The sequence below is a fragment of the Malania oleifera genome, chromosome 11 (assembly GCF_029873635.1).
Source record: "Malania oleifera isolate guangnan ecotype guangnan chromosome 11, ASM2987363v1, whole genome shotgun sequence".
NCBI lineage: Eukaryota > Viridiplantae > Streptophyta > Magnoliopsida > Santalales > Ximeniaceae > Malania > Malania oleifera.
In genome coordinates, this window is record NC_080427.1 from 44,632,538 (window position 1) to 44,660,141 (window position 27,604).

The 27,604-nt window shown below is 38.0% G+C and overlaps 1 protein-coding gene across 1 annotated transcript in view; it reads right to left on the bottom strand.

Moving 5' to 3' along the window:
* Positions 1 to 27,604, bottom strand: part of LOC131167712 (uncharacterized) — a 30,997-nt gene continuing 3,393 nt past the window's right edge. The window contains exons 2-16 of the mRNA XM_058126553.1: positions 24,180 to 24,274; positions 23,923 to 24,036; positions 22,309 to 22,413; positions 22,079 to 22,150; positions 15,282 to 15,394; positions 14,725 to 14,877; positions 13,495 to 13,563; positions 12,868 to 12,955; positions 12,650 to 12,721; positions 12,458 to 12,558; positions 12,088 to 12,205; positions 10,766 to 10,825; positions 10,538 to 10,648; positions 337 to 460; positions 1 to 235 (exon numbers count right to left, since the gene is read on the bottom strand). Coding sequence (XP_057982536.1) covers positions 350 to 460; positions 10,538 to 10,648; positions 10,766 to 10,825; positions 12,088 to 12,205; positions 12,458 to 12,558; positions 12,650 to 12,721; positions 12,868 to 12,955; positions 13,495 to 13,563; positions 14,725 to 14,877; positions 15,282 to 15,394; positions 22,079 to 22,150; positions 22,309 to 22,413; positions 23,923 to 24,036; positions 24,180 to 24,274 — 1,382 coding nt within the window. The 3' untranslated portion in view covers positions 1 to 235; positions 337 to 349. The remainder of the gene's footprint in view (positions 236 to 336; positions 461 to 10,537; positions 10,649 to 10,765; positions 10,826 to 12,087; positions 12,206 to 12,457; positions 12,559 to 12,649; positions 12,722 to 12,867; positions 12,956 to 13,494; positions 13,564 to 14,724; positions 14,878 to 15,281; positions 15,395 to 22,078; positions 22,151 to 22,308; positions 22,414 to 23,922; positions 24,037 to 24,179; positions 24,275 to 27,604) is intronic.

Sequence of the window (27,604 nt, forward strand, 5' to 3'; positions counted from 1 at the left end):
TCTGAAATGATACAAATGAGACTTGGGTGACCCGAACAACATCTTTGTAGCATTCCAGATAAAGTATACACTTGAAAAACCTCGTTTGAAGTAATATGCACAGATTTTTTGAAAATGTTTATCAAGAGAATTACATACATTTTAACAGTTGTGGAAAATGGCCTCCAGAAGAAATTTGCAGAAGACCATCTAGATGAGTCATCTTTTTAGATGTGACTGAAAGCAGAATTACCACCTGTGGGCATCTCCCAAAGCATTAGATATGCAAACTGTAAACTCTTCCTTTTATTTTTTTTGTGAGGAAATGATTAATACAGATGGGAAAGCTTGGCTTACCCCCAAGACAACATCAAGTAGAAGTAGCACCCTGTCTTGCCTTAAGGACCAGCTCCTCTGTGGTGGTTCCAATTATCTCATTAGCACGCTTTAATCCTTCAGAGGAATACATTCCAATAGTATCCTGAGTTCAAGATTACTCAAGTTAGAAGAGACATAAAGCAACTGAAAAAAGAAGCAGCTGAGTGAAAGGCAGCACCAAGAATGTTTCTCAAATCAGATTTTTGCTTGGACAGTTGTCTGTCCAAGATACAAGGAATGGTTTAGGTATTCTACATAATATCTACAAAATAGAAAGTGGAAGCCAGATAGGATGTAGGAGATGAAAGCAAGAGAAATTCCTGAAAACTAAATGAGACATGCGAAGTGGAGAAACGTTACATAATTTACAGGAAAACTACAAGAGATGTTTAGTAACAATGCGCTAGGTAAAAGAGATTTGAAGCCTTGGATTTGGATAAAACTCGGTACAACTTTGTTTCAATTTTGTCCAAATCAACATATTTCCAATTCCAAGGCTCCAAAGCCAGGTTTCCAAAGCCTGCATAGAAAACTTCCAGTGAAAAATTTTTGAATTAAAGAAGCCTTTTAGGTGTTTATGAACTATTATAATAATAATAATAATAATAATAATAAACTCATAAATATAAAAGAAGAAAGATTTTGGGAAACATGTTTCTCACTAGCTTCCTAGTCAATTCCCAGCAATCCCAGAATTCAGAAAGTTGCCCTTTAGTACCCAAAAATCGGTCTGCAGTGAACTGGGTTTCTCAAAACTATTTCCAGGTAACTACATTACACATGTATAAACTGACGAATATCATTATACATTCATAAGGGCGAGCAAGTTTCTCCCAAATTCAACAAACACATTATGTGGGTAGCAAGGTTGGAGTCCTCCCTCAATGGATACAGATATAACTACCAATGTAGATCATCAGATTGACATGTCCACCACTAAGAGCACTGCTAGCCACAGTTACTTCTCATACAAGCTCTTTATGCTTTGTCACTTGGCCATTTTATTCAAACATAATACGAGGTAACCACTTCAAACTATTTTGGATTCTCAATGCTATATGTTTTTTTTTTTTATTATAAGTTATGATTAAGTTTAAATAAGCATCTCATTTTTGTTTTTGAAAATAATATCAAATGGCCTGCTTATAGGGAGATCTGTGAGAAGAGTGCATAGACTGTTCCTACCATTTCTTGTGCAACTATTGTGATCCTTATTGAATTTTTTTTTTTAGAGGATTATAGGGAAAATGACATGAATTACAAATTTCAGTTCAATTTTTGAACAGATGTGATTTCGTTTTGGATAGAGGTAAATAACAGAAATACTTATTGTTCAAATTTTGATTAAATGAATGACCTGACTCAAAGATATATCTGTCCCTCTTTATATAATACAAATCAAATACATTTTAATGACCACAGTACCCTTACTAACTCTCACTAATTAACATAACACTAACCCACTTAATAATAATACTAAAAGACTAAAATAACCATTAACACTCCTCAAGCTGGAGCATAGAAATCATATACTCTTAGCTTGTTAAAAATAAATTTAACACGAGCACCCCCAAAAGCTTACTCCTTTGTGACCGGTTGGTCATGGGTTCGAATCTAAGGAAACAGTCTCTCTGCATAAGAGTAGGGGTAAGGCTGCATACACTATGACAGCCCTTCCCTTACCCTCGCGAAGCGGGGAGCCTTATGGCCCAAGGGACAACCACTCCCCAAAGCTTTGGTAAACAAATCAGCAAGCTGCATATTGGACTTCTCATAAGTGGTAGTAATGAGCTTCTGCACAAGTTTCTCCTTAACAAAATGGAAATCAACTTCAATGTGTTTTGTTCTCTTATAGAAGACCAGGTTGCAGGCAATATGAAGAACAGCTTGATTATCACATATCAACTCCATAGACTACGAATGCAAAAAACCCAATTCTTCTGACATGTTCTTCAACCAACAAATTCACATGTAGTGTGAGTCATAGCTCTATACTCTAACTCAGCACTTGACTTGGTCATCACAGTTTGTTTCTTACTTTTCCAAGAAGCCAAATTACCACCAACCAAGATACGGTAACACATTGTGGATCTTATGTCGGAAAGTGACCCAGCCCAATCTGGAATTGTGTATCTCTGAATATGAGTGTAACCCTAATCTCAATATAAAAGACCTCTCCTAGGTGCACCTTTGAGATGTATCAAGATGCGAATTATTACTTCCCAATGACTTGACTCCTTGGAGAATCCAAAAATTGACTAACAACACTTGCTACGAAAGATATGTCCGGCCGAGTGACTCTTGAGATGATTCAAATTGCCGACAAGTCTCTGATATCATCAAGGATTAGGCAACAAATCACCCATATCTAGCACTAACTTGCAGTTAGGATCCATGGGTGTATGAACTAGTTTGGATCCCAACAACCAATCTCATCTAACATATCAAGAACTTACTTTCTCTGTGACAAAATAGTTCCTATACGGGATATGGATATTTCTATATATCCAAGAAGTATTTCAACAATCCCAAATCTTTGGTTTGAAACTTAGTTTGTAGAAAATGTTCAAGGCTCTAAATACCTTGATCATCATCACCTGTAATTACAGTATCATCCACGTACACAATAAGAAGGATCTTACCCGATGAAGTATGATGATAAAACACAGAATGATCCACTACACACTGTCTAAGGCTAAACTCAAAGTACTACAATGTTGAATTGACCAAACCATGCTCTAGGGACTCTTTTAAAACCATATGGTTCCTTCTTGAGCCGACATACTAAGCCTAACCCCCTCTAAGCAACAAACCCAGGTGGTTGCTCCATATTAGGGGTTGCAAAAAGGGTTAACGGGACACCGTAAACGGGTAGGGCTTAAACGGCTTTGGGTTGGGTTCGGGTTGACCCGTTTATTAATGGGTCACTAATATATAAACCTAAACCCATCCATTTAATAAACGGGTAACCCGTTTAAAAATATAATTTATTTATTTTAAAAAATTTTAAACATTTTATAGATCGAGAGCACCAAATGGTACGAATCGGCAAATCTAAAACAAACCAGAGCAAATATTGACTTTTTGAGTCCGTCTCCTGTTTTGATTATGACAAACCACAGTATCTTATCTGTGTGCTAAGTGTACGAACAGGTTTACTTTTCTTAGCACGAATGACAGATGAGATATGGAAGCCGAGAAGCACTTAAACGAGCACATCATTCGGCACAATCCATGATATTACAAAGGAGCAAAGCATGAAATTCTTTTGTTTTTCTTTCAAGTTGTATTGTAATTGTAATAAGTTTTTTTATGGTCAGTAATAACTGCATCTTATGCATGATAGGGTTTAATGCTCAAGACCATAGTTTGACCTTAGGGATTGGTCGACCGACGTCGGATTTTTTGGACTTAATGCTCAAGGCCATAGATTGACTTTAGGTCCCTAAACATCACATGAAAAGTCCCCTATAACTCAAAAGTTATATGTATGTGAATAGGGGTGACTTTTAATAAAAATCAGGACCTAAAATAATAACTGAAAGTCACTCAGTCAACTGAACCCAGCTGGTTATATTCAGCTCAATCGACCGAACCATTCAGGGATTAACAATTTGACCAAGGCTCCGTTGACCGAATGTTTTTGAACATATCTTCCACAGTCAACTGAACTGACACGTGTTTGGCCCCCAACAACTTAGTCGACCGAACTTCTAGTTCATTTGTGATTGAGTTGACCGAACCATATGAATAGAAAACTAAATTTCAGATATAGTCGACCGAACCTCGAACTTTTTCTAAATCAACTTAATTCAATCGACTATATCTGTAGTTCAAAAGTGCCTCGGTCGACCGTACTTATCAATATAGTCGACCGAACTTAAAACACAGTCGACCGAAACTCTCGGGTTACCATATTTTTAACCGCGGTAATAAGCACTAAACAAGGGTTAACTTTTAACTAAACTTTTTCAAAATCCCCAATAGGTCCCCAACAGTCAAAATTTGAGGGATATCTATATATGCTCCCTCATTTGCCTTGATTAGTAACTAGATTAGCAAAAGTAATTAGCAAAAATTCTCTCAAATCTTTTATACTTCTTTTGCTATATACTCAATATTCCAAGCATGTTTTTTCATACTCTCTTACATACTTATTAGCAAATATCATTTTGAAATAGAGAGTTTATTTTTCTAGTTCTCCTAACTTGCAAATCAATTGCAAGGTGTAGGAAGATTTGATTGTGGTTATTGTGTGCATACTCACAAATCATTTCCTTGGCAAAATACTCTCACATATTCATACGTTTTTGAAAATCTATTTTTGAGAGTTTTGCTTGATTTTTTTATTCCCATAATATTTCGTATATAAATATTTGATTGGTAATAACTTCTTTTAGCTTCCTAGTCTTTGCATTCAAATTGCAAGACTTGAAAGCTTGCATACTTTATTTGCAAAATCTTTTGCAAGCTCAAACCCTAAGTATCTATTGTGATTATATTTGATAAAATATTTTTGTGATACTCAATTAGGGTTTTGAGGTAACCTTGAATATTCACTTGTTGAATATATTATTGTTAGCCTTAGTGGCTACACCATCATTATTTAATATGTTTTGATCATATTAACCTATATGTTGTTCCTAGTGTTTTCCTATCTTTGCAGGTCATGTTTAATACAAGTACTCGAACATGAGTTATTGGATCAAAGGCAAAAATTGGACCGAGTAGACATCAAGAAGGAAAGATCAAATGGATACATACTCGGAATGACCCAAGCAAAACCAAATGTTTCATAATTGTTGAATTATTTCTAATAAGGGTTGTGTGAGTGGTAGGTTCAGTTTGTAACTCTTGCGTTTTGTTTCTGCATGATTTCCGAGTAAGAGTTGAACAAAGCACATGCATACTAGAACACATGAGTTTATAGGATTGCACTAAAGTCACAAACTCAATATTCATAGTTTTCTAAGTTAAAACAAGAGTTTGTCAAATGAATCCTAAAACTCAAACATGTTTTCAGAGGGACAAGTTTTTAACATCCTAGTTTTAAGAACATTTTTATACTTAGTCCCGATTGTGTTAAAACAAGTTTTATGTCCTAAAGGTTCAAAGAAAGTCAAGTACATTTATAAAAGGACATATTAAGCATATAAGATATCAAAATGGGTTTTCAAACGTGTTTTATTAATTAAGATATCTTATATTTAAAAGGAAACTCATTTGGACAAGTTTTAATCTTCATTAAACTTAATATATTTCATATACTTTTGTCCAAAAATGTTTTGAGTCATTAAAATGCTTTTTTATAAGGAAAAACAAAGCAATCGTCACTACCGTAGTGCAGCCTTGAGTCCTAAACACTTTTCGATATTTTTGGCATAACTTTTGCTATAAAAGTCCAAATGGGACGATCTTGGTGTCCCTAGAAATCTAAGACAGAATTTCACAACTTTCATGTTTATGACTTTTTCTAATTCAGGGACTTTGTCGACGAACACAGAGGATTTGTCGACGAGTTACAGTGTGTGATTAGTCGACGAGAATAGGGGCTCGTCGACGAGTCCAATGGGCAGAATGATAGTATATGATTTAAATTTCATATATTATGATATAATTGCTTGCATCTTGCCAAGTGTTTTATTTTGTAAAGAAAATTTGTAATTCCGCAAAAAAGTCCATTTACCCCCCCCCCCCCTCTGGACTATATACTCCCAGGCTGGGACGTACAACAATTATCTTGAATTAAATTTTTCAAGATCTCACTTGAGCATTAAATACTATTATCTGTGAGTGCATTGGTTATTGTTTGTGCGTATCGGTACATATTTGCTTATTGGAGAAGCATTGAAATTGTACGCGAAAGTTTATATTTGATTATTTGTTGTATTCCAGGCATGGCCTGAGGGGGTGTCGATCTAACCCATAAGGATCGGTTGTAAAGGTTGAGATCAGCCCTGGTAATTTGACCTAGTATTGTATCCGGTGCTGCTCTACCCATTAAGTGAGCATTAGTGGAATCCTCAGGCTTGTGAGCTGAAGCGCGAACATAGGCAGTATTGGCTGAACCTCGATAACATATCGTGTGTCTACTGTTAATTTTCAGCACTTTATATTTCTGCACATGTATGTTATATTCGATATATTGTGAATGTTGCGCATGATTTAATTTTCGCATATTACTTTTATCAGCGCAATTGGTATATGCTTGAAAGACCCTAGGTTGTGGATTATTGATATCTAGTTTAACCTAGGCAAAAGTTTTAAATACCCAATTCACCCCCCTCCTCTTGGGAATACACCAATTCCAACAGCAACAAGTCAAAATCCCTATGATTTTGAGATAAGATCAACCCTGCAACATAGTCAGTGAAGCAAAACTTACACGAGGAGGTTGAGAAGAGCAAGACAGAGCTGGAACTGGAATCTGGAAACAGAGCAAGATAGAGAGAGATGGATGATGGTCGATTGCATTTCGTAGCGCAAGTGCACAACCCAGAAGTATGGAACCTAAAGATGGATGATGTTCGATTGGCCCGATCACACTTCGCAACGCAAGTGGCCAATCGTCTTTGTTTATCGTTTCTCAAAAATTACTCAAATCAGAATGGAATAGCCGATGCCGAAGAGGGTTTGGGACTTTGGGGGAAATGGGGATTGGGGAATTAGGGTTTCTCGGTTCGTTGTTCGGGTTCTATGACTGCGCTTGCAGCTTCTGGCTTGAGGATTTGAGAGCTTCTACATTTTGCCTTTCTGGAATCTGGAAACAAAGCAAGACAAAGAGAGATGGATAATTCTAATGGCCAATTACACTTTGCAATGCAAGTGCGCAACCCAGATGGATGAATCTTATGGCCGATCGCACTTCGCACCCGATGCCGAATAGAGTTTTGGGGAAATGGGGATTGGGGAATTAGGGTCTCTCGGTTCATCATCAGCATTCGGGTTTTGCGACTGCTGACTATGCCTACGACTTCTAGCTTGAGGAGTTGAGGGCTTCAGGCTTCTGCATACAACATTCTGCCTTTCTGGGTGTTAGGTGGCGAGGTGGGTTAGTAGGGTTACTGGGTTATTAGGTTAATGGGTAGCAGGGTAGGGTTATAGTATATATATATAGATAAACGGGTGAAGGGGAGCTTAGGCGCAATGGTAAGGTTGTCGCTATGTGACCTGGAGGTCACGAGTTCGAGGTGTGGAAACAGCCTCTTATAAAAATGCAAGGTAAGGCTGCGTACTATAGATCCATTGTGGTCCACCCCTTCCCCGAACCACGCATACGCAGGAGCTTTGTGCATCGGGCTGCCCTTTTATTAAGATAAAAGGGTCACCCGACAGGTACCTGACCCAAACCCGCCCAACCCGTTTATTAAACAAGTCGGGTTTGGGTTGACCCGTTTATAAATGGGTCATCTTGTATTAAACCCAAACCCAATTTAAATGGGAAGGTCACGGGTCACCTGTCGGATTTCGACCTGTTTTGCCACCCTACTCCATATAGACCTCCTTCTTAAGATCACCATGCAAGAAGGCATTCTTCACACTTAACTGATGCAAAGCCTAGTGACAAGTGGTAGCCACAACGATCAACAAACTTACTGATGTAAGTTTGACAACCAAAGAAAAAGTTTCTGAACAATCCAAGCCATAAACCTAAGTATACCCTTTAGTAACAAGATGTGCCTTCAGATGAGGCATAGAACCTCAGGGTTGACTTTCACAGTGTATATCCAGCAACAAACAACCATAGACTTGTCGAGAGAAAGAGATACCAAGTCCTAAGTATCATTGTTTTGTAAAGCAATCATCTCTTCAACCATGACATTACTCTACCGAGAGTGGGCAAAAGCTTCCGGAACAAATTTAGGAAGGGTAGCAGATGATAAAGTAGTAACAAAACAATAATAGGAGGGTGATAAGAAGTCATAGCAAACATAGTTGGAGATGGGATGTTGTGTACATTTGCATTTACCTCTTTGGAAAGCAATGGAAGGATCAACATCATGGGAAGTATGATCATAAAACGAGGAAGCCAAAGGCATGGTAATAGAAGTTAGAGGGAACTCTCATCCTTGGAGCCGCCATTGTGAATACACTCACAAATTAGGACGATCAAGACGATGAGAAGGAATCTAACTACATAGAGGCATGGGTGGTTGATTGCGTAAGGACAACAAACTAGAATTTGAAAGATTAGGTAGACAAAAAGAATCATTAAGATCAGAAGCACTCGGGATTGAGTATAACAAGGTGTAGACTCAAAAAAGGTAACATTTGCAAAAATAAAGAAGCGATGTAGCGTAGAAATATAGCAACGATATCCCCTTTTAAGTAAATGAATAACTCAAAAGACACAGTTAATAGCACGAGGATCCAACTGATCCATACCAAGAGTCTATAACCCAAGGACTAGGACAAGAAGTACTAGATGACAAGCATGCTGTGTTATTAATTTTTTTGGGCGAGGGATGCAATAGGAAGAGAAGCCTCTTGTTATGCTTGATACTCCTAGAACTTGGAATACTTTTCCTCTAACATAGATACAGTACGTTGCCCCCACTTGGCTCCAAAGGTGTGGCGTTGGTAGTGGCTGTATTGGCAATATGTGAAGGTCTACCATGGACATCCAGACACTATTCTATAGTATGATTACCTTGTCCACAATGAGCGCACTTGCGGGGTGTGCCTCTGCCTCGTCCATCTCTACCACCGCAACCACTCAAACCACCTTGATAACTTATTTTGTGGGTTGTTTGCCAAAGAACTAGAATTGCTATGCATGGCAAAGGATGTCCTCTCAGAGCTAGATGCAAAAGTAGAAGAATGTGTGCTAAAGAAAGCACAAAGAACACTAGAATAAATACCGGAAAATGATAGCAACTCTACACTAGTATGTATGGGATTGGACTACCTCAAACTCGGGTTTTAAACCCGCTAGAACCCAAATAATATTCACCTACTCCCTCTACTTATACATCTCAGGATCTTGGTGGCTATAGGCTGCATGATTTTAAGCTCCTCATGAATACGTTTCATCTCTCCAAAATAATCTATAATGCTCCTATCTCCCTATTGTAATTGAGAGTACTCCAAGGATAAACCATACATACATGTAATGTTACTAGAGTACAAAAGTTTGGCCTAATCCCAAATATCCTTGCATGTATCTAGATGCATGCACATCCATGCAATCTGGGGCTCCATCAAATTCTAAAAAAGGGAAACAATCAAATGATCTTAATGAATCCACACTTCTTTTACCTGCTCATCAGAAGAACCAAATTGGAACAAGTGGTCAGATTTCTCTAATTCTGCTAAATAAATCCAAACAGCCTTAGACCACTAAACGTAATTCTCTCCATCCAACTTTTCAATCGTTATCTGTGGCAGCAATGAAGGAAACATGTTTTGGGATTCATAAACTCCATTGCAACACTAACAAACCAGCAGCCACATTACAGCTAAACAAGAAGAACAATCAAAACTAATTGGGACAACCAAAAACAAGGTGAACCACTGGAACAACCACGGGCAAGGTGTACCAACTACAAACTGATAAAACACTGCCACAGCCTCATAAATCACATAAACAGTTAAACACTGACAATGCTTCAAGAAACTCACAAAAAGCCTTTACAAACACCAAACAACAATGGATTACCAAGAGTGCATTGTCAAAAAAAAGGTTGGATCTTTAAGCAAAAAACATGCCCAATAGCTTGATAATATGCTCTAGGGAAGGAATCAGAACGTGCAGGAGGAAAAAATCAGAAAAAGGTGGCCAGAATTACTCTCACGCACCGGCACATGGGGCCGGGACTGCCAGCAGTCAGCCAGCACATGGGGGTGCATGGGGAGGTTCCCAGCAATGGGATTTTGTAGGGTTATGGTTTAGAGGGTTCTGTTTTTTGCTATATGCTTTGTTTTGTTGAGTGCGATAGGGTTTACGTTGGATCACACTCTGATACCATGTTGAGATTTTGATTAAATGAATGACCTAACTCAAAGATAGGTCTCTCCTTCTATTCATAATACAGATCAAATACATTCTAATGACCAAATACACCTACCAACTCTCACTAATTAACATAGTATTAACACACTTAATTATATATTAAAAGACTAAAATAAGCATTAACAGTTATCAAATTGATCATAAATGGGAAAAGAAAAATGATCATACCTGAGTAACAATGCCCAACTTCTCTAACTTTTGAATTGCATCATCCACATCAAAGTTACATCTCTCACCAAATTCTTCTTTGATTAATTCCTCACACCGCTTGTCAAGTTCCTATTTCACATTATCATAAAAATTTATCAACCAGCAATCCACAAAGAGTCCACATTTAATATTCTACAAAAATCAGGAAGAGAAAAGAAAATAGGAAAGCCAAAAAATGATGAACACCTGTTTTGTAGCTTTACCCTGTTCCATCAATATGAAGAATGATATAATCACCTCCTTGACCTGCAGTTCATATCATGAGGTCATGTAAGAAATTGGCAGGGACATGATTGACTGTATCAAGAATGAGGGTCTCATGATTGGCAGTGCATAACTGGCCTCATCACAGAGGAACTCACCATTGACTTGCTAGCAATAAGAATCAGAGACCAGCAGGTCATCGATGATACATATGACTAAATTACATTCTTAAAATAAATAAATAACAGCACTAAGCTGTAAAGATTGATTTAAAATTAACCTAGTTGCTGCATTTTAACTTCTTACATGATTTCTGTTCACCTGAGGAAGAACTCAAAGATCTTTCGTTTGGCATAGGGGCCTGTGGCGGTTTTTATTTTTAGCAGCTGCTATACTTAAAATCTTAAGCTATTAAATTAATTTGGCCAACAACATACATCAAGCTTTAAGAGTAATAAACATAAAACAGATGTAGAGTTTGTGTAAAATATGCTGACGTTATCCTTTTTAATTTTTACTGTGGTGTGTCGTGAAAGCATCTCTCACAAACAAACAGCATTCAGAAAGACTATGATTGCTTTGTGGGGGCAATCAATGGCCTCTCTGTCAGCCTCCTTTATCCAGTTTGGGTTACCAGGACTTAATCCTATCAACTATTAAATTTAAACAGGTTAGAGTCTTCAGCTGAAGTAGTGAATTTTGTAAATATATACTAAATAGGTTAGAATCTCTTGCAGAAAATGTTAAAAGCTTTTCAAACAATTACCTATCATTTAAGGTATATTTATAGATAAGAAGATTATGATGTTGAATCAAAGATGTTCATATCTAAACTGAGCCCTAAAAAAATCAATTGCAGTAATATCATGTTCTGCGACACTATAATGCAATTAAAAGCTGAAAATAACTTTCAAACTCTACATTCTGACTAAAAAATATGCATTTCACAATATATGCATCTCTATCCTGCTCAATCAATTCATTGGTTAAGCATAGAAAGAAAAAAAGCAACAAGACAAACTAATGAAACTGTCATTCACTTTATCTTTCACACTGTTTCAAGCATTTGTAATTAAGAATGATCCAACTATAAATTTGTGGTAGATTAGTAACTAGAAACATTGTCTCCAAAAGAACATATGTTTAAGTGGCTAATTGAACATCACGAGCAGTAGGACACAACATTTTTCCCGTTTGATAGGTCAGTGGCAGAATGGGGATAGGTGGTGAAGGCAATGTTAGACAAACATAAGCAACATTATAGATGAGCTATGAAATGAAACATTCTGGCGCATACAACTTACTTCTTGTTGTATCACATCATCACACAAATGAAGAAGGGTACCCTTCCCACTATCCAGCTGTTTATCATACATGGACTGTGTGATTAGGTTCTGATAAGCAGCCATGTTTTGCTGAAACCTGAGACAATTGAAGAAACATAGCCACATTAGAAATCATAATTTTGAAGACAAATTTAAATCCTTGAAGAAAAAATCTAAAACCATTTAACCAGGTCAACTAGATAGGAAACTTTTTGAGGAACAGATTAAATGGTGGATAAAACACAGAACTATATGCACCATGCGAATTGATCAATTGAATAACATGGGAATCATGTATGTGCAAGAAAACAAAAAGAAATGAGAAAGTTGAGGAAAAAAAATACGTAACGTAAAATATGTCTTGGCACAATAACCAATCAGAGTGGAAAGGATGGCAAAAATGACCCAAAGATCGGCTTTAGGCCTATCAAGTGAACCAATCACAGCAACCTGTAATGAAAGACAATGGAGATGCATCTGAACGAGAAGAACAAAAGAACAGTCAAGTTATCAAACTTCATGGATTTTAAAGAAATCTAACCAGCCCAACTAGAGCAGAGCCAAGGAATATGACCCAGTCCATCGGTGTTAAACCAGGATTTTTCTTCTCAGGCTGTTCAATAGAAAAAGTTCCTACACAGGTAAGGAGTTGGGTACAAATTTGAAACAAAGAGGATATCCAGGAGTTTAAAAACTTGACAAGAGCAAAAAAAGAAACCCCAGGGAGGAAGAGGGCATTGGCAAATGACAAGAACTGACAAGAATTATTTCCATATCAGCCATTGGGATGTTTCTGAAATGTTTCAAGTATATTCCTCGTTCTGTTTTCTCTTGGGTACTAGCTCGCCTGCAAAATCATATATCATAAAGTGTCAATTCAAAGAATCCAGCAAGTTTCCAAATAAAGAAAAGCCAAAACTCATGGCTCCAGACAAAAATATCTATCTGAAAGTTTTCTGAATTAATTACTCCATTCTCAAGGTACACTAGTGCAGTTAGGTGAAGGAGGCAATTCTTCTTCGAATTAAGAAATAAGAAATTGTACATGCTTTTTGAACCATCTTTCGAGAATCATCATCACATATTCTCAACACCTCAACATTTTCAACAAGAGCTCTAATAGTTACTCTTCATCTCACCCTAGATTCCAACCCTTTGGTCAGGGACATGGGTACTTTTCTAGTGGGCGCCTGAAAATAATGGAAAACATATGAAAAATGCGTGGTATGAATCATATGATACACATGCTCACTGCCTATGCCCAAACAAGAAAGGATAAGAACAACTGAAAAGTTGGTTTTGAATATAAAAATATGCCCCAATGCAACATACAGTCTTCATAATTTTTAAAAAATAAAGAAGAAAAAGAATGAAAATTCACAGTACCTGTAAACAACAAGCATCCTATCAAAGGTAGGTTCTTGGATTGTGATCTTGCTCAGCAGATTGTGGATACTGTCACAAAATAAGAATTTCATGAACTGGCTAGCAATAAATGACAGAGTATTATGATATAAAAAATAACAAAAATTAAACATGATGAATCAAAGCAGGAAAAAAAAACAGACACAATGACAAACTGTGAACCATATTATATAAGTACCAAGCTAGATAACAATTTAAGATCCCGTAAAATTCTATGGATGAATTAAAGTTAGGATGCCACTTCCTAACCAAAGTTAACTTTCAAAACTTTTGTGACTAATTTAATACTTTGGTGTTTAGGTTCTCTAAAATCCAGTCTATCTAGACAACTTAATTCCAATTGGTAGTAACTAGAATGAATACCCAAAAATGAGAAATATAACCTTGATCCAGGTTTTTTTTTTTTTTTTTTTTCCTGATAGTAAAGTTGCTTGAGGAGAACTCTAGTATCTAAAGGCCTTACAATAAATAGGCTTAAAAAACACTGAATGTGGAACAAGAAGTCATAAAGTTAGTAATCATAGGCAAGGAAATGATGGAATAGGTAATCTAATACTCATCGGGTACCTAAACATGATCAATTCAATGGTTCGGGTAAAAAAGTATCCACTAGAATTAAAGGACTAAGGAGAAGATTATATATGAAACTAAACGTGGGATGGTTAAAATGGATAGTGCTTCTAAATCAAGTGATTTTGGAATACATATTAAGTTGAAAGGTAAATGTTGACAAGAAAGACTGTAAAAAGCCATGTTATATGGATCAAAATGATATGAAACAAAGGAAAAAGCATGTACGGATAATAAGTGTACCTGAAATCAGGATGTCAAGATTGATGTGTATCATGACCATGCACACAGAGTTTCAGTGAGACAGATTTATATGCGAAATGTGGTTCAGATTATTAATAGCAGAGTTTTCTAGAGTAAGCATTATATGCTATTAATTCAAGCATTAATAGCATATTAATAATTATTGAATACATTGAAATGAATTCAGGTTCCTATTTGATGAAAAGGTTGAGATAAATTCATGAAATTATAGGAACCACTGAATAAATTCAAGCAATCAATAGCAGGGAACATGCCATTAAAAATACTTCATTAAGAAACCCAGAAAATATCACATAAAAACATTTTCCTGCACTACGTATAATCAGGGGTGTAACTGCAAAAGATGCCATTTAAAACCTGAGCTCCATATTTTCAATGCGAATCCGTTCAACATATAAGTCATCCAGTCCTCTTTCAATGCTAATATCATCATTTTTCTTTGGATCATCATTTTTCTTTGGATCTTTTCTTTTTTGTGCACTCTTCTTTCTGGACAAAACTTCCCCAAGCCTGCAAACATCATTACCCCACAAATGATTAAAATGTAAAATGCATATGCCATCTTAAGTTCAAAAGGGTGAAGTGGGAGGGTAGTAAGGATATTCAGGACAAACTCTCTTAATACTTGACTTCACCCTTCAGGAAAACATAAATAGTAATTTAATTCCACCAAAAGAGTCAGGCCATTAGCTAAAATATGAAAATGTGGCATTACGGAATCCCAAATAAAAATGACATTGTTTCACCTTTGCAGATGACTGTTCGCACTTTGCAGCAAACAAGGTGAAATGATATTCCAAGTGTTTGGCTATATTAAATTTGAAATATGCTTGTGTAATACATTCCAAAAAAACTTATCTTGAATAATTTGAAAACATCAGCATTCCAATATTTTGATCAAAATAATTACTTACCCAGTTTTTCTCAAAAGCAATGCCCATAATCGTGCAATGATTATGTTCACCTTCTCCATGAAAAAATAATCTGTTGTCTGATCAATTCCAATGCCACATCGGAAGATTATGTACTAAATATAGAAATAAAGAACTCATTAGTTTTTGCCTTTTTCCCCAACAGGAGAGAGAGAGAGAGAGAGAGAGAGAGAGAGAGAGAGAGAGAGGGAGAGAGAGAGAGAGGGAGAGTAGCAACTATATCCAGCATCAAACAAGTGCATAAAAAGTAGAGAAGGCAGATATATTCCTCATTATAATAAAAAACACAGCAGATTATCTCAAGTATTTGATTTTGGGGCCAGTAATACAGTTCCTTTATGCCACAACTTAAACTGATTATTCATCTAACGATTCCATTAGTAATATGAAATAGAATCAAGCCGTCATTACGTCCAAAAATTTTTCACATCACATTGATAAAGGGAAAGCTCTGGTTGTCATCAATACAAGAATCAACCAAGATTCCTTTCAATCTATTTAATGTTATGCAACCAATAATTTTCAATGAACAAATGAGTTCAAATGGTCTTCACAACACGATCAGCATAAATATATTTGAGAAATGCATCCCATGTGTTAGCTGAATTCAATAATCTATTCAAGTCAGCGTACCTTAACATTATGTACATCCCAATCTTATAATACAATCACCTATTCTAATAAGGAAATAATCCCCGTACAGAATAATATATAATCTCCTTCATTTACACACTTTCCTAATTTACCCATTATACACAAAGATACTCGGGATTTTAACACTCCCCCTCAAGTTGGATCATAAATATTAATCATCTCCAACTTGCTAATGAGATCATCAAAGTTCTGCCGTGCCAATCCTTTCGTAAAGATATCTGCAGTTTGTTCCTTGGTAGTTACATAGGTCATACAGATAGTTCCTTCTTCAACTTTCTCTTTGATTAAATGTCGGTCCACTTCTACATGTTTAGTCCTATCATGTTGAACTGGATTGAGAGAGACACTGATGGCTACTTTGTTGTCACAATAGAGTTTGATAGGAAATTTCACCAGGACCTGTAGTTCATCCAAGAGTTTTCGCAACCATAGTCCTTCACATAACCCTTGAGCAACTGCTCTAAATTCAGCTTCGGCACTACTACGAGCTACTACATTCTGTTTTTTGCTTCTCCAGGTTACCAGATTTCCCCAGACAAATGTGCAATAACCGGTGGTGGACCTTCCATCTTCCACTGATCCTACCCAATCTGCATCTGTAAAGATCTCTACTTCCTTGCTTTCACATTTCTTGTAGAAGAGCCTTTTGCCCGGGGAGCCCTTGAGATATCGAAGGATCTTGTATACAGCATCTAAATGAGCTTCTTTTGGTGAATGCATGTGTTGACTTACCACACTAACTGCAAATACAATATCTGGTCTGGTATGTGACAAGTAGATTAGCTTACCAACCAATCTCTGATACCTCTCCTTTTCAACAGATATTCCATAGTCTTCGACCCTCTTTATTGCTTCGATCGGGGTTTCACTAGGTTTGCTCCTAGCATGCCAGTTTCAATTAGGAGATCAGTGATATACTTTCGCTGAGAGACTAATACCCTTTTTCGTTCTAGCAACTTCCATGCCCAAGAAGTACCGCATTTGTCCCAAGTCTTTAACTTCAAATTCAGTAGCTAGAACTTTCTTTAATCTTTCCATCTCTACTGTATCATCCCCAGTTAAAATTATATCATCAACATACACTATTAGAATTGTTCGCTTACCTCTTTCAGACTATTGGAAGAATAGGGTGTGATTAGATTGCCTTGTCGATATCCTTGGTTTTTTATTACTTTTGCAAATCTGTCGAACCATGCCCTGGGAGATTGCTTGAGTCCATACAAGGACTTCTTGAGTTTACACACTTTGTTTTCTTCACCTTTCTTGCTAAAGCCTGGTGGTATTGTCATGTAGATTTCTTCTTCTAACTCACCATTTAGAAATGCATTCTTAATGTCAAGTTGTTGTAGTGGCCAATCTAAGTTGGCTGCCAAGGATAGGAGAACCCGAACTGTATTCAAGTTTGCCACCGGTGCAAATGTCTCTGTATAGTCAATGCCATAAGTCTGTGTGAATCCTTTTGCAACGAGTCGGGCTTTATATCGTTCAACTATCCCATCAGATTTATATTTCACTGTGAAGACCCATTTACAACCAACTGGCTTCTTCCCTCTCGGCAAATTCATTACATCCCAAGTCCCATTTTTCTCCAGAGCCCACATTTCCTCCATGACAGCCTCCCTCCATTTAGGTATTTCCAGAGCTTCCTGAATATTCTTTGGAATTCTCATCCTGTCAAGGTTAGAGACAAAGGCACAATATCCTGTAGACAAGCTTTTATAAGACATATATATAGACCAAGGATATTAAGTACATGACCTGGTTTGTTTTTAGACTGCAATAGGTAAATTGATGTCATCAGGTACAAGATTATCAGAAGAGGGCTCATGAGACTCATGGTTGTTCGGAGCCATCACTAGTTCCAATGTGCTTGGTGCCTCAGGTATGAGATTCTCCTTGTTCTTTGTGTTTGGCTTTCTTGAGTAAACTAGTATGTCTGTGTTGTTTTGCTTCCCTGCATCTCCCCCTGATGTTAAGTGCTCTTTTGTGTTTGACAGTTCAGGAAGTGATGCAACGGGAGACTCAGTGGATGGGTCGGGGAATGATGATGCAACGGGAGACTCAGTAGATGGCACAAAGTCAGTGGTAATAGGAGACTCGATAGACTCTGTAGTAAAGAAGTCAAAGAACCGATCTTCACTCCATTGCTCCCCCTGAAGAGAGGGCTTTGGGAAATAAGGAGTGGTTTCAAAGAATGTGACATCAAGGCTAACAAACATTCTCTTTGAGACAGGATCATAGCATTTGTAGCCTTTCTGGGTAGGGGAGTAACCAATGAAGACACATTTAACGGCACGAGGATCCAATTTATCGCGATGATGAGCATGAATATGAATAAAAGCCGTACAACCAAAGATTTTCAGTGGAATACTGGAGGGGAGTCGTGAAGTAGGAAAATGTTCTTGGAATTTCTAGAGAGGAGTGGCAAAGGAAAGTACTCGACTCGGCATTCGATTAATGAGATGTGTAGCTGTTAAGATGGCATCTCCCCAAAAATAGTTTCTCATGTTTGTAGTAAACATCAATGCTCGAGCTACTTCAAGTATATGTCTATTTTTTCTTTCAGCAACCCCATTTTGTTGAGGAGTATCCACACAAGAACTCTGATGAACAATCCCATTTTCTTGAAGATAAGTTCCCAGAACATCATTAAAATATTCCGTACCATTATCAGTACGTAAAATTTGAATGTGAGTCTGGAATTGTGTTTGAATCATGGAATGAAAACTAACAAAAATGGAACGGACTTCAGTTTTATTTTTCAACAAGTAAACCCAACAAAGGCGAGTATGGTCATCAATAAAAGTAACAAACCATTTTGTATGGGTGCGATTGAGGGATCTTGAGGGTCCCCACAAATCACTGTTAATCATAGTAAATGGACGAGATGGTTTGTATATGGATGTTGGGAAAGAAGCACGCCGATGTTTTGCAAGTTCACACACTTTTGAAACTCAGGAGACATTTTATTTGAACAGATAGACGGAAACAAACGCTTTAGATATTGAAAATTTGGGAAACCCATCCTAGAATGCCATAACAAAAGTTCATTATCTCTAGAAATAGATGCAGAATCACAAATTACAGTATTACATTGATCACTCAAGTCTGCCTCCTCAAAGTAGTAGAGTCCCTCATACGCTTTAGCAGTGCCAATCGTCTTCCCCGATGATAGGTCCTGAAAAACACAATGAGATGAAACAAATTTAGCAGAGCAATTGGAGTCTTTTGTTAACTGGCTAATGGATAACAAGTTGCAAGATAACTTGGGAACATTTAGGACAGATTTAAGGTTACGGAGTCAGATATGCGAATACTTCCTTTACCAGCAACTGGTGAGAGTGAACCATCTGCAATTTTGACTCTCAAGTTTCCACCATATGGCGAATAGGATGAAAACAATTGATAAGAACCAGTCATATGATCAGATGCAACCGAGTCAATTATCCATGGTGATTTGTGACAGGATATAGTATTTAAGGCTGATAAATAATTACCTCGGTGAGCTAGAGAACCAGTGGAAGATTGACCCGATGTTTGAATGAAGGTAATCATTTTATATAGTTGATCCAACTGTTCAGGGCTGAATGCACTACTTGGACTGATATTATTGTTTTTTTCACCTTGTAATTTTCCAATTGAACTGTCAGTGGTAGCCTGATACCCACGATTTTTTTGATAATGTCTTGGTTTCCAATCTGCAGGCTTTCCATGAATTTCCCAGCAGGTTTCTTTTGAATGACCTGGCTTTCGACAGTGCTCACACCATAATTTGCCTTTTTGTGGTTTTTGTCCGTATCCTCCCAGGCCTTCTGAAATTAGAGCCGAGACATCCGACCCACCCAAATTTAGGGCTGGTATTTCAGACCCAACACAATCCGGCCGTGGCTTCAGCATCACTCATCTTCGGCTCTCCTCCCTCTTTACTTCAACGAACACCTCTCGGGTTGATGGCAGAGGTCTTCGGCCAAGAATTCGTCCCTGTACATCATCTAGATCTCGGTTGAGGCCGGCCAAGAACTCGAAGACCCATTCGTTTTTGAGTCGTTTTTTGTATCGTGCGCTATCGTCGGAGCATTCCCATTCTTCTTCGATGCTCAGGTCGAGCTCCTGCCAGAGATGGGTCATCTCCATGAAATACTCAGTCACGCCTCGTTCGCCTTGCCTCATTTGCCACAACCGGGTCTGGATCTCAAAACTATGCGAGTAACTTTCGACGTCGGAATACGTCTCACGAACAGCGTCCTAGACGTCCTTCGCCGTTGGTAAGAACAAGTAGATTTTCCCGATTGAAGGTTGCATCGAGTTGACGAGCCAAGCGGTGACCATGGAGTTTTCGGACCTCCATTTTTGCAAGGCTACAACTTCGGTGGAGTCGAGTTTCCTCCGTTCACCAGTAAGATAACCTAGCCTCCCTTTCCCTTCGATTACCAATTTTATGGATTGAGCCCACTCACGGAAGTTTTTTCCGTTTAATTTTTCCACTGCGAGTGAAAAAGTTGTGTTGTCTAGCCCATTCAAACCTCCAACGGATGTGATCTCTAAATCGCCGTCGATATTTTCAGCAGGGGTCAACCCTCTGCTGTTGACGATGCCGTTGGTGATAACGCTGGCCATAGTTAGCTAAGGTTGACAAACCCTAGCTCTGATACCATGTTAGCTGAATTCAAAAATCTATTCAACTCAGCGTACCTTAACATTATGTACATCCCAATCTTATAATACAATCACCTATTCTAATAAGGAAATAATCCCCCTACAAAATAATATATAATCTCCTACATTTACACACTTTCCTAATTTACCCATTATACAAAAAGATACTCGGGATTTTAACCCCATGGAACCAAAATCCACCACAGGATTACATATTATTGACTCCGAAATTGTTCTGTATTATATATACTTCAAAATACAAAGAAAGGAATTTTTTGCCATTGGTTTAGTGTTATAACCCCCTTAAAGGTGGGTCTATGTGCATGATAACAGAAGAAGAATTGATTAGTGGTTTGAAAGAAACGAAGTGTTAGACTATCAGAAACTTCAGCAGAAAATCCAGGAGCATCTGCACCAATTCCTCACTCCATCCATTATGTTACTAATTCAAAATGATCCAACTGTTAGCGTGACTTTCTCCTACAAATGTGTATTTGATTGTTTCCTTATTTTGCTCATATTTGTTTCCTTATTATACGCTTGACAGTTCAATTGTACAGCTATAAATATAATGGAAAACTATACGGCTAGTTTTCCATTATATTTATGGATGTACAATTGAACTGTCAAGAGAATAATAAGGAAACAAATATGAGCAAAATAAGGAAACAATCAAATACACATTTGTAGGAGAAAGTCACGCTAACAGCTGGATCATTTTGAATTAGCAACATAATGGATGGAGTGAGGAATTGGTGCAGATGCTCCTGGATTTTCTGCTGAAGTTTCTGATAGTCTAACAAAGAATGGTTTACCATTTCATCAACCAACAAGGATCATTCAAATTTTTTTTCTGATTCCACTTAATCAACTTCCTGAATATCTCAGATTCTCAGGAAACAGGCTTCAATTGCAGTGAGGGTTCCTTTCATGTTCTTCATAATATTGAAAACAAGTTGACATGTCAAATGATCTAAAATAAAAACCAATTGTTGAAACACCTTACATCTAATTATTCAATTCTACTCACCTCATGCCAAAGGTGAAGTAACCAAGCGTATTTATTCTTATCAGAAGGAAAATTGAAGTTACAACCTTGGTCAACCAAAATTCACAAACATCCAGCAAAAAGGTTCAACGGATGATGGTGATGAACAAAGAAATCCAAAGCATGAGGAAAATGCTGCTTGCACAAAGCATGCAAACAGAAAACCAACCAGTTCAGATGCGAAACTTGCATGTTGAAAATTTTTATGAACATGCATGCAGAAGATACCTAAATAAGCAACAATTAATTGATCACTTCCTAATCATGGCAATTGTTCCTCCCCCTCTCTCTCCATCCCTTCTTCAAAATCCAGAATGGGAGGCACAGTGTGGAAATAAATATTGACATGCATACAGCCAATCAAGCTCAAAAGGGATTCCAACCAGCGTGCAAACTTTAAAATCTAGATTAAGAGCAATACCTTATCGGAAAAGTTGGGGAGGTTTTCTTGACGATGCTCCTCAAAATACCTCTTCAAAAGTATATTGTCAAGCTGAATTCATCCAAATTAGGGAAATGGGATCAGCAAATAAGAAGAGGACAAAACAAATTCCAAAGAAATATATATAAACAATTGGAGATGTTTAATAAGCAAAGATATTGGTAAAAAATGCTTCTTCTTTTTTTTTTGGAAACAAGCAGATTACTGACCTTAGACTCATCAACTGTGATAGGAAGATTTAGAAGATACTGCCCTGAATGTGCAATATCAATCTCATCATCAGTCACTACCTTAAAATTGCTCTTCACCAGCACCTGTATGAAAGAAAAACGAGAGGACAAAAAAAATTTGGAAAATTTAAGGCTATGAGAGAATTTTTTTCAATAAAACTAATCCTCTTAAGTGGAAAGGCAAATGGCATGTACCATAGTGATCAACAGCCAGAACACAAATTCTCTCTATCTGTTTGCATTGTGTATCAAACTAGCTTCTTGGAGAAATAATGAACACACATAATTGCATGCCTCCTATGTTCCCCTACTATGAGATTCCAGTTGGTCTCAACATATTCAGAGAGCATTATCAAAATTGTGAGAACATGCCTTACGCATAGTCTCCAAACTACAAAGGTATCACCTAACAACAGCAATAAGCACAATACAATTTTATATTTATGCAGATGCAAAAGTTAATATGGTAAAGTCAGTTTCTTAGACCTCATTATACCTCCCCTCAGTGCTTGCAGAAGTAACTTAATTTTACTAATTTTCTTACTCAATGCTCAGGACTCCACAGGGAGGGGGCTTATATTTATGCAGATGCAAAAGTTAAGATGGTAAATTCAGTTTCTTAGACCTCATTATACCACCCTTTAGTGCTTGCAGAGGTAACTTAATTTTACTACAATTTTCTAACTCAATGCTCAGGACTCCACTGGGAGGGGGTCTTATGCGACCACATAGAAGCAAGACACAACATTGTTAGGGATCTAGAACAGTAATCACACACACAAGCAAAACAAGCACACAAAATAAGAACACCAGATTTATGTGGTTCGGTCTAATCTGATCTATGTCCATGGAACACACGGAATATACTATAATCTGGGAGAAAAACAAGAGGAGGAGACACACACTCAACTCAACTCTTCTCACACTTTTCTCTCTCTCACCTTCAGCATTCTCACACTCCTCGCTCACTCACTTGCTTGCACTATTCACTCAACACAAATGCTCTCATTTATAGATACATAGGATAAATAGAGAAGGAAAGGACTTATTGCATTTTAATGGGATAAATGAGCACGTGGTACTTAATGGATTATGTTAGCACGCGGGCATCATCATTCCAGCATATGAAAGCTGGCTCCTCTGCTGCAGCTCATCCTCGTCAAGGCCATTAAATTCCGTTTCCATTTTCTCCGTTTCCATATTTGCTTAACAATCATTGTTTCCATGCGGAAGGAGACGACATTTACTCGGGTATGACCCTACTGGTTTGAAGGGTTCCAAAATTTTCAAATGCAGTACTACATGGATAAGTTCAGAGTAGTAGTGTCAGCTTATTGGATTTCTTTTGGTCTTATTTTAGGTGGATGGTTTCAGTTTGGAATTTGAATCTTATTTAGTTATAAGAAATTAAAAGCTTCCAATCTGAGGTATCTTATATATATGTTTTGTGTGTGTGTATGAGCATGTGCATGTGTATATATATGTATATATAGATATATATATATATATATATATATATGCATACATATATATTTAGAAAGAGAGAAAGAGAGATTTAATTTCCATCATGTTTAGAAGACGTAAATGGTGCACCTGAAATAAGTATGCCAGGAAACTCTGTTCAAGAACGTCAATTTCTTGGGTGGACAGTTTTTGCTGCTCTATTTTCTTAGCCCCATAGACGGGGTCAAAAAGCGAGTACAATTGCTGCAGACACAATATTATGTACTTGATTAGGACATTGAGCAAGCAATAATTAACACAAGAAAAGACTAACCAAATCATGGATAATGATGAACAAATGAACGTTACAGCATAAAAACTAACAAAAACATAAAACGTGGCAGTACCATCATATCCTCAAATTGCATAAGATACCAAGCTCGAATTGTATACTCAGCTCTCTTGCAGAGCCTTAAAAATTCGGCTCGATCAGATCCACGATCTGCAAAAGAGCTACCAGCTAAGATCAAGGTAGGAAATGGCAATCCAACACTGCTAATGACAAGCATCTAGTTCAGAATTCAATGTTATTCTACCCAACCCACCTTGTTACCCAAAAAACTGAGGGAAAAAAAAACAAAAATTTAATTCTAAATCCGATGCTTTACACTGTATTCCACTTTCATTTTTATTTTTTAAAAAGTGTATGATTTACGTTGTTTTGATTTCCAACAAATGAAAAACTCAGCGCAACTAAGATTAGCAGTATAATTAGGCTTAGTTGAGAGTAAGTTCTGCAGCTTTCTGAGGTTCCAAAATTCAGAGTGTTGGGGTGGATCTCGGAGCAACAATCACACATGGGCAAAAATAAATAACAAAAATGGAACACCAGATTTACGTGGTTCGGCCGAATCGACCTACGTCCACGGAGCACACACCAATTCACTATAACCAGGAGAATAATACAAGGTGGATGAGGCTACTGCCTTCAACTCAACTCTCTCTCTCTCTCTCTCTCTTTCTCACACAACGCACACAGCACACAGCTCTGCACTTCCCCTCTGCCTCACACACTACGCACAGCTTCAACACACAACATCTTGCATACACACAGACATCTCATTTATAGCCATGGATGGGGGGGTGCAAGTCAACCAAGGTGGGCAATGTAGGTGAAGGTGGCTGCCAGTTTCCACCTACTGCAGCTCAAAATTCAGCATAAGCAGCTGGTTGGTGCAGCTGCCGATGACTCCACCAGCTACAATCTCAACAATCTCCCACTTGGAGACGGAGGCAGCATCTCAACTAATGTATAGGCAAATGATGTGCTCATATCTGTCTTCAAGCATGAAGACCAACTGAAGTGGAGCACAACTTCAGCTTCTCTATAGTCACCACCTTCGTCAACATGTCTGTTGGATTCCTGCTACCTTAAATCTTTTTAAGTGTCAATACTCCATCCTCTAATAGAGATCTGATGAAGTGATAACGCGGTCCAATGTGTTTGGTTCTGGAATGAAATGCACAGTTCTTAGCCAGATGTATCGCACTCTGACTGTCGATGTACAAAACATTCCTCTCCTACTTTAATCCAAGCTCTATCAACAAACCTTGAAGTCAAATCATCTCTTTGCTGGCTTCTATCACTGTTACGTACTCAACTTCTGTAGTGGATAGGGCAACAATCTTTTGTATCTGTGACATCCAACTAACAGTTGTAGTGCCAACAATGAACACATATCCGGTGGTGCTCCTACGGTGATCAACTTCACCAACAAAATCGGCATCTACATACCCTTTGACTTTCAAGTCTCCTTTATCGAAACATAAGCACTTATTAATAGTGCCTCTGAGGTACCTGAAGATCCACTTCACTGCCTCCCGGTGAGTCTTCCCTGGATTTGACATGAACCTGCTGACAGCTCTCACTACTTGGCCAATGTCCGGTCTGGTACAAACCATAGCGTACATAAGACTTCCAATGGCTGAGGAGTAAGGTACCTTAGTCATGAAGTCGTTCTCTTCATCTATCTAGGGAACCTGATCCTTGGAGAGGCGAAAGTGTCCTACCAATGGTGTATTTACTGCTTTGGCGCTGCTCATGTTAAACCTATTTAAAACACAGCTAATGTACTCCGACTGAGATAACTACAACGTTCCCTCTCGCTTATCTCTGGAAATCTGCATTCCAAGTATCTGCTTAGCTGAGCTCAAGTCCTTCATGTCAAACTCCTTTGACAATTGCTGCTTCAATTTTCTGATCTCTTCTATATATGGTCTTGCGATTAGCATGTCATCCACATATAACAACATAATGATATAATTAGACCGATACCTCTTGAAGTAGCAACAATGGTCAGCGTTACACTTTTGAAAATCATTCATGTGCATAAAGCCGTCAAATTTCCAGTACCATTGTCTGGGAGCTTCTTTGAGACTATACAAACCCTTCTTCAACCTGCACACCAGATTCTCTTTACCTTTCTCTGAGAATCCTTTTGGCTGGTGCATGTAAATTTCCTCATCAAGATCACCATGAAGAAATTCCATCTTCACATCCAATTGCTTGATATGTAGGCCCTCTGAGGCAACAACACTTAAGATTGGTCTGATGGTTATCAGCTTCACAACTGGTGCAAAGATTTCGGTATAGTCAATTCCTTCCTTCTGCTTAAAGCCTTTGACTACCAATCGGGCCTTGTACCTCCTGGAGCCATCATGCTCCTCTTTGATCCTATACACCCACTTGTTGTGAAGAGCCTTCTTACCTTTGGGCAACTCAACTAGTTCCCACGTTTTGTTGGAGGTGAGGGACTTCATCTCGTCCTTCATCGCAAGCTCCCACTTGCTCGTATCTGCCACCTAACATGCTTCATCATAATATTTGGGCTCTCCTCCATTTGTAAGAAGTATGTAATCTATATACCTTCTATTTGGTACATGGGGCCGAGAAGATCTCCTAAGCTTCGGAGCTAGAGTAGGATGCGGTGGTGCGACGATCAGTTCCACTGGTTCCTCCGCCTAAGGATTCTCGACATTCTGCTGTTGCGTCCCGACACCTTCTGGGACATCATCCATATCTACATAGGTTGATTCTCTCTGAACTGGTTCGGTGGATTCTGTTGTATGTCTGTCCTTGTACATCACCTTTTCGTTGAAGATCACGTCTCTGCTTCTGATCAACTTCTTGTTTTCATCATCCCAAATGCAATACCCAAATTCATCTTCACTGTAACCGATGATGCATTTCTAAGACTTAGGATCAAGCTTGTTTCTAACATGATCACTGATATATACATATGCAACACAACCAAAAACTTTCAAATGTGAAAGTCTCACCTCTTTTCCGCTCCATACCTCTTCTAGTATACGGTGGTCCAATGGTACTGATGGACCCCTCTTAATCAAGTATGTTGCTGTACCGACTGCTTCTGCCCAGAACTGCAATGGTAAGCTTGACTGTATAGACATGCTTCTGGCTCTTTCAGTCAACATTCGATTCATCCGCTCGGTTACGCCGTTGTGCTGAGGCATACCTGGCATAATTCTTTCCATCCTGATACCGCACTCATAGCAGAATTTCTTGAACCTGATGTCTTCATACCCACCACCATTGTCTGTTCTTAACTTCTTGATTCTCAAACTAGTTTCGTTTTCAACCATAGCTTTCCATACCCTGAAAACATCAAATACTTCCGACTTATACTTCTGAAAGTAAACCCATACCTTCTAAGAATGATCGTCAATGAACGTGACGAAGTAATTCTTTCCGCCTATGGATGAGACGGGCGTCGGTGCCTATACATTTGAGTGGGCTAGTTCTAGTCTCTCC